Source organism: Hippocampus bargibanti, linkage group LG09, assembly GCF_051943395.1.
Source record: "Hippocampus bargibanti isolate YZ-2025 linkage group LG09, ASM5194339v1, whole genome shotgun sequence".
Taxonomy (NCBI): Eukaryota; Metazoa; Chordata; class Actinopteri; order Syngnathiformes; family Syngnathidae; genus Hippocampus; species Hippocampus bargibanti.
In genome coordinates, this window is record NC_142742.1 from 15737343 (window position 1) to 15745000 (window position 7658).

The 7658-nt window shown below is 43.2% G+C and overlaps 1 protein-coding gene across 6 annotated transcripts in view; it reads left to right on the top strand.

The window, feature by feature from the left end:
* The window catches only part of ralgapa2 (Ral GTPase activating protein catalytic subunit alpha 2), a 112030-nt gene that overhangs the window by 75960 nt on the left and 28412 nt on the right, over positions 1–7658 (top strand). For all 6 annotated transcript variants that reach the window (XM_089003851.1, XM_089003848.1, XM_089003852.1 and 3 more), the window contains 2 exons: positions 1556–1714; positions 3134–3261. In XM_089003851.1, the coding sequence (XP_088859977.1) occupies positions 1556–1714; positions 3134–3261 (287 nt within the window). The remainder of the gene's footprint in view (positions 1–1555; positions 1715–3133; positions 3262–7658) is intronic.

The window sequence follows — 7658 nt, forward strand, 5'->3', positions numbered from 1 at the left end:
GCTATGGGGGATGTTTTCCCTGTCAATTTAAAATAGCAGTCACCCACTTTCCTGAGTGCCATTCTTCGAGTTGTTCTTTGGGTAAAAAAGGATACAGGAGGTCAAAGCAAATGGCTAACAGAGAAAGGGAGGGCATGTTGGGATAACAAACTCCTCAATCCAATTGTGTGTTGTTGCACAGTGCAGGCTGCAGCAGTAGCAGCTGGCCTCGGTAATATGGTTATCGAAGGAATTTGCAGAGTTGGGATCAGAGTGTCTGTGTGTGTACGCGCACGCGTGTGATTGTGTGTCCGTTTGCGTGTGTGCGTTGGTCAGCGAGGGTGAGAGGGAGGGAAGGGCAGAGAAAGAGAGGGGGGGGAGAGTGAGAGAGAGAGTGAGAGAGAGCGAGAGAGGGAGAAAGTAATAAATAAGTCACACATTTGGACATTACTAATCAGTAAGTAGCCGATTGTATGGAGCATAAGCATCCTCATTAAACTTGCAATGTAGCTCATACAAATGTTTTTATCTTAACCCAAATTAACAAACCCAGTGTTAATTGTACGCACCAAATACATATTCAACATTACTGTGAAATTGTCCCAGTGACTGACTTGGTTTCTACCTGCTGGTCCCCGGATCGTCCGCCTGAATTGGTGAACAGTAATCAGCATGCCGTGCATTTGTTTAAGATCACAGAATTACCATAATTAAGGGCTTATAATAGAATGCACTAATTGTATTTTTGGTGGCAAGGGCATGTTTTCTAATGGCTCATTAAACCCAAAGTACATTGGCAGATGTTTTCAACTGAACAGTGTCTTCATTTTCAGCATCTATGATACCTTATAAACAGAGGAGTTACTAAACTACCCGATAATCTGTCCACTACACTTCTCCGCTAATTTAATGTAGTTGTGTTGATTCAACTTTGGATGAAGCTGTTTACCTTATTCAAGGCAGTGTCGGTCAATTTCCTATTCTTTAAGTGTACGCTCTTGTCCTGCCTGCTTTCGTTTATTTTGGTGAATGGAGTGGAAATGGGAAGCAATTTAATCTCTTATGGGGAAGTTAATTGGATTTGAATTATTGGTTTTAAAATGCTCAATTTTGTGCATTTTTGCTTTTCAGTTTGAATGCATGTTGAAAACACAATAAAAGGGTCAAATCTGAGTCCAGATCACTATTTAATTTATTGTTTTCAAAGTTCATAATTTAATGACATATGCTGTATTTGCTCTTGCACCTGCTCAATTATTTATTTTCTGCAGTATAATAAAAATGCTTTCAAGAGGGGCAAAAAAACATATACAGTACACCAACATTTAAAATGCTTGAATAGTTTATATAGCATCAAATGAAAACACTACCACCCTGTCATAAATGAACAATACTGACCACTTTGTTTCTGTCCACTTTTGGGGTTTCTCAGGATGGCCTACAACATTGATTGGCTTTTTTTAAAAAAGCTTTCTGTAATCCTCCAGCATTTTTCTTCTTAATCATCATTGCCATCATAGGAAAATGACATACAGTCGCCAGACTCTTGATTAGTTGGATTATGTGTGTTTGGCAGCTTCGTCACCTTGGAAATGATGAGGTGCACATCGTGTGGTCAGAGCACTCCAGGGATTATCGGCGTGGCATCATTCCAACGGATTTTGGAGACGTGTTGATTGTCATTTACCCAATGGAGAACTACATGTATTTCATTCAAATCATGAAGAAACCAAAGGTGAGAAACATTTTCACAAGTACACATGCACTTGTCACATGGTCATGCAAAGATGCAAATGCCAAATACTTTATGTCAGGACAATTTCAGTTTTGAGTACAAGTAAAATGTGAGGGCCTTTTTGATACCTACTATACGTCTTGCTCAGAAATGAGACGTGCAATCTGGCCGAGGCCTACTTGCACAGCCTACCACCGTCAATGTTCTCTATATATTCTCAAGACGATAGGAGGTAGTAAATAGCATCTCCTGCATATAAATATTTCCTCACAATAAACATACGTAACTTGTGTTTTCAAAGGTCATAAAGTGATAACATATTGTATATTCTATTACACTACGTAACACTTTGAATTTTTGAAAGATGAGTGATCAAAAATACGGCTGTGATTCCACAAAATTCCTTCTCTGGTTGTAGAAGCGTATATGTTAAAAAAAGAGACAACGCCATTTCCAAATAGTTTCCAAGTTGATTTGGCAAAACTGGAACTGGTCAAGTCATTCTCCAAACTTAAACAGTCAAAAGAATGACTTTTACCTGTTAGGCTGAGAATGAACGCATCACCCTCCCAACCACTTATCATTGAAGTACTTTTACTCATTTACAAATTTGATGTGTACGGTATTCATATTCCATGACGTGGAATGCTCATGCTAAGTTTGTTTTTTTCAAACCTACAGTATTGTACAGCGAAATACAGCACTTTATTGACTCACTGTTGCAATATTGTGGGAGGGGAGTGTGTAAAATTTGTGAATTAAATATTTTAAAGCAGTCAAACAAAGCCATTATCTCAACAAAGGATTACAAAAGAGGAGAGGCACTTTGCTCTTTTAAATACAAAAAAAATGTCATTATATGGGACCAACTCAGGTTTCACAGTAGTTGTTGTTATAAATGAGTTAATCACCTTTAAATCCCTTTGTTATGTAATTTGACGTGCTATTCTGCTCCTTAAATCACCAAGTTTGAGACAGCGGGACCTTTAGGAGGGACTTTGACATTCCCGTCAACTTCCAGGTCAATGACCATTGGGCCTCGGTGATTAAGGGCCCACATGAGCAGACGCGTGTGCCCACACACTCGCTCACAGAAGCTAAAATGCTTATTGTCTCTTTGTATTTGTTGTTTCGCTCAATATGGGGGCATTGTTAGGTATCGATTGTCATTTTAATTTCTTTACTCTACGTTGATTCTCATTCAATATGTGCGGCTGTCATGCGTAGTTAGGTGACATTCAGTTAATTGTTGATGCCTCTCGCCTTAAACAGATGGAAAAACGGTCAGTGTGATATTTAATCAGCCTTATTTTTTGAGTCTGATACTTTGTCAGATAATTGATTACATTAACTTCAGATCAGCATGTGCGTTAAAAATATGTCACATTACAACCCCTCCCCCCTCATTAATTTTCTCAGGTTCCCTTCTTTGGGCCTCTATTTAATGGTGCCATCATCAATGGGAAGCTGCTGCCAAGCTTAGTGCGGGCCACTTGCATCAATGCCAGCAGAGCTGTCAAATCCCAGCTGACTCTCTACCAGAGTTTGTATCCTTTTCTTCTTACTGCTTAATCTTTACTTACTTTTCACCCTAAACACCTGGGAATGCTGCATTAGATTAACTATTCATGTTTTTATCGTGATTTATTTGAAGATTTATCATAGCATGTCCAAGTATTTAAGCCAGTGTGAGTATATGTCTATTTGGGTGGCTTTTGATTTATACATAAGACCAACAAGATGATATGTTCAATGATCCCAGCGTCCCGTTTGAGTACATTTCCTGAGACATGTGGCTTGCTTGTCACCCCAGCAAATGTACACAGCTGCGCGCCGACATGGATCTTTATTGGCTGGTTGATTTGCATACAGCTATTAAGCCGGAGCTGTTGCACAGCCTGGAGCAGCATGGGAGGTTGTACGGACCTGTTTGTCGTAGGAGCACAGATGATGTGTCATCATCCATTACTACCATTTTTATTGAGCACAAGGAGGTCCCAAATAAGAGCCACATCAACAAATGTTTCCACACGCGCACGGGCAAGCTTGCTCTGATCCTTCCATCCATGCCGCCCAACAGTGTGCCGTTAAGAGTTTAACTCCAGCTGTAGTTGTCAGTTGGTTTAAAGGCAACGTAATCACCATTGCAGACAAATTAGCATGTGAATACCAGCAGCGCTGGACTGGGAAGCGAGCTTGGAGAGGGTGGTGGGGTAAAAAGGTCGGGATGGCCCCTGGAGGGCGAAACCTGATCTCTCATAACACCCTGCTCCTTCTCGGACGATCTGTACAGCCCGTACAGCAGTGCCTCCCCATAGCGCCGCTACCCTTCTGGCGGTTGCTATAGAAACCTCCCCCAATGCAATGTAATTTGGGGGTAAAAGTGTCCTAAAAATATCATGTTGTCTTGAAAATGTTTTCATTCCAGCTCAGATCAGTTTCACAGTGTGTCATGTGTGAATTTACCATTGAATGTGTTAAGTATGCATTCGCTGCTGCACATCCTCTGGTCCCCACATTGTTTCGAGGAGGCCGTGTCTTTGTATTCCTCGGGGTCTCTTGAGTGACAGATGTCTGTTCCCCGACGCCAAGAGAGTTAGCTCTGTATGTCTCTCAGTGGCAGAAGGAGGAGTCTACCGCAATCTGCCTGCCTCCGGTAGCCTCAGGCGAGTGCCGGAGCAGTACTGAGGCCTTTCCGGGCCGCAAAAGTCTTATCTGGCATTCCTTAGCAGAAAAGCAGACAGCACAACGTCATGATGTTTAATGAGAAGGTATAAGCCTCTGGAGTTCTGGTGCCGATACGCTGCCAAGGCATTGCGCTGTCCAAAAGACGTGCTGAGTGAATGTGCCAGGCGCACTCAGCACATTGTCAGTTTTTGCTTGTCCGTCTGCTGTTTGTCTGAGGAAAATGGGAAGTAATGAATGCTTGGTTTGATTATGTCAATATGTAGCATATAAAACCTAGCTGTCGGTATCAGGTGCGCTTCTGTTTACCAGCTTCTCGCTCTTCCCTCTACCAGTGTGCATTTTTCTATCTTCTTTGGAAATACAGCTCTTTTATCTTTCCCGTTCGAACAATGGCCCAAGCCTTTTCCGGCTAAATCCTCATCCTTAGTTTACCCCGACACAATGCTTGAACACTCCACAGACTGCTCTCTGGCTGTGAGGCCACTCTCCAAGGTAATTAGTTGAATATTTCTTCAAAGAGAAGCTATATGACCCCTGTGTGTCTTGATAAAAGGCCAGTATGACGCTGTGGCCCCCCTCTCTCGCACCATATCAAGGCTGGAGAGGACTCCAGCAGTCTGCGGCAACACACCCAGGATCTCTCAGTCTAATAGGATCTGATATAGAAAATGACCACCGGCAACATCCACCGGCAAAAAAAAATTGAAAATACAGACACAGATAAGCCATGTGAGGGTTTTCAAATACATCTCTCTCTCTCTCTCTCTCTCTCTCTCTCTCTCTCTCTCTCTCTCTCTCTCTCTCTCTCTCTCTCTCTCTCTCTCTCTCTCTCTCTCTCTCTCTCTCTTACTCTCTCTCTCTCCCACTCTCTGTCTCTCTCACACACACACACACACACACACACACTGCACTCAATATCTGCTCATATCCTTGTCATCTATCTCCCTCTGTGGAATCTCAACTAGTTTTTGTGTAGCGTCCATTGTTCAATTTCTCATTGTTGTCCATCAAGATGCAATCATAGAATTCATAAAACAAGTCTAACTGACAACTCATAATGTATCATCTATTATTTAAGTGACTGATAGAGAATGCAGCTGGTCTGCCTTTTGGGTTTGTTTGTCTGTCTTGTCCGTCCTGCCCATCCTTTTGCAGTCGCTTTTTGCATGCCCATGTTGCATGCAAGATGTTTCATTTTATTACACCGCATTTCCATCATTTCAGCAGTGATTGAGTGGAAGTGAATGACATTTAAATGCTCTTTTAAGGAGTGGCAAGCAAAAAAACTATGTATGAAGTGTTGGCTTGAACGAGAGACCTCATTTGATTGCATCACCTCAACTCAACGTTCCTGCCGTGTCTGCTTCCATGAATTGTGTCACCGGTGTCACTGGAGAGTCATGTCCTCATGCAGCAGTTCAAGATTCATTCTTCTCTTCGACAAGCACTCTCCATCTCTCAGTGTCTCAGTATTGCTAATGGTCAAAAACGTTGACGTATGTTTGTGTTGGAGAGACGGCAAGTTTCTAATAGGTGAAGCAGGACATAGCTGACCTCGATTCAGAGATGTAGCCTCGCTATTGGATAGAATCAATACTTTTTGCTCACTGTCCCCCCCATTCTCTGATGTGACACAAACCGGCACAGAACCAACATCGAGGCACCGATCAATAGCCATAATCTGTTTCTGTCCTTCACCAGTCATGCGAGCCAGGCTCTTTAGTGTGTCTCTGTTATTGTGTGTGTGTATATGTATGTATGTATGTATGTATGTGTGTGTGTGTGTGTGTGTGTGTGTGTGTGTGTGTGTGTGTGTGTGTGTGTGTGTGTGTGTGTGTGTGTGTGTGTGTGTGTGTGTGTGCGTGCGTGCGTGCGTGCGTGCGTGCGTGGGTGTCTTTGTGAGATTATTAGTTATGAGTTGGATCTTTTTTCCAGAAACCAGAAAGCGGCTAAAGTCTGCCATGATACTTCACCTGCCCCACATGGGCGCTTAACACTGAAAAGATTGAAATTATAGCAATGAATGTGTATTGAAAATATGATTTCCCTCATGTACTCCTGAGTATGCTTTTAATGCCGCCCCCTCCCAGAAAGTCATTAGAATTTTTACAGTTAACTTCATGCGCAATAACATATTCTCACACTCCTGTGATCCCCTTTGTTCCATTCACTCCTTCTGTGTGGCATCTGTGACGACGGCGGGCTTTTTCTGTTGTTTACTGCCAAGATTCCTCACCTAGCGCAGATGAAAGTGGGTTGTATGCCTGATAGGGTGTCATGAATAGGATCTGTCATGTTAGTGTTGTCTCACATGAATTATTAAGCACCGTTGATCGGTCTAATTTGCCAGCTGTTGTGCCCATAACTGTATGCAGTCTCATGGATAATACAAGGCAATTTATATCGCCGAGGAGTATGCGGTGCTCCAGTGGGCACAGTGAGATGCAAAGTGCTAGTCCAATATATGCCGGGCCCACTCAGTGCTCTCAGTTGACGTGTGTATAACAACTGAACTTCCTGTTTATTCAAAAGCAGGGCAGATGACCTATGAAGTGTCAAAAATTGTCCCAGTCTAGACAGAAAACATTCCAATATTAAAACAGTCTTATGCAAATGATGGGATTAGCATGTTACACTTAGGTTAGTCACAGTGGGCGACCTTCGCGTTGATTGGGTGGTTGAAAGTTTATGCCGCATATGGGGAGCTACTGAAAGAGGTGTGCGTGTTGGTGGTGGTGTGGGTGGGAGGTTTTTTTTTCCATTCTCGATCACCCCCCCCCCTCCCTGAATGTTTTAACCTAATCCCATTATCAGTGTAGCGCACTGCCTCTCAGTTTTTCGCCCTCTTTATCCCTTCCCCCTTGCCCCCTTCTCTCCAGCTGACCAGCTGTTCCTGCCGCGACTCATGACAATGTCCGATGTGTTCAGATCACTGAGTACCACCTGACCAACCCACCCCCTTCCTCAAACACTTGCTCAAATACACTACGCAACCTTGCACAACCGATGCAATTGGTTTGTCCATTGCTGGATCCTTCATTGGCCAAGGAGGAATCTGGTTTTGGTGGAAAATAGGAAAGCTCTGGTCTTGTAAAGAGGTTGTGGAAGACGTTGTGGAGTGTTGGTGGTGGTAGGGGGGTTGTCAAACCAAGAGCCCTGACTCAGGAGGCAACCCAGCTCGGATGGCATATGGCGTCTAGCGTCATACAACATGCAAAAGTATTCTCTCCCCACACCCCCTTGTATCCACTCCCTC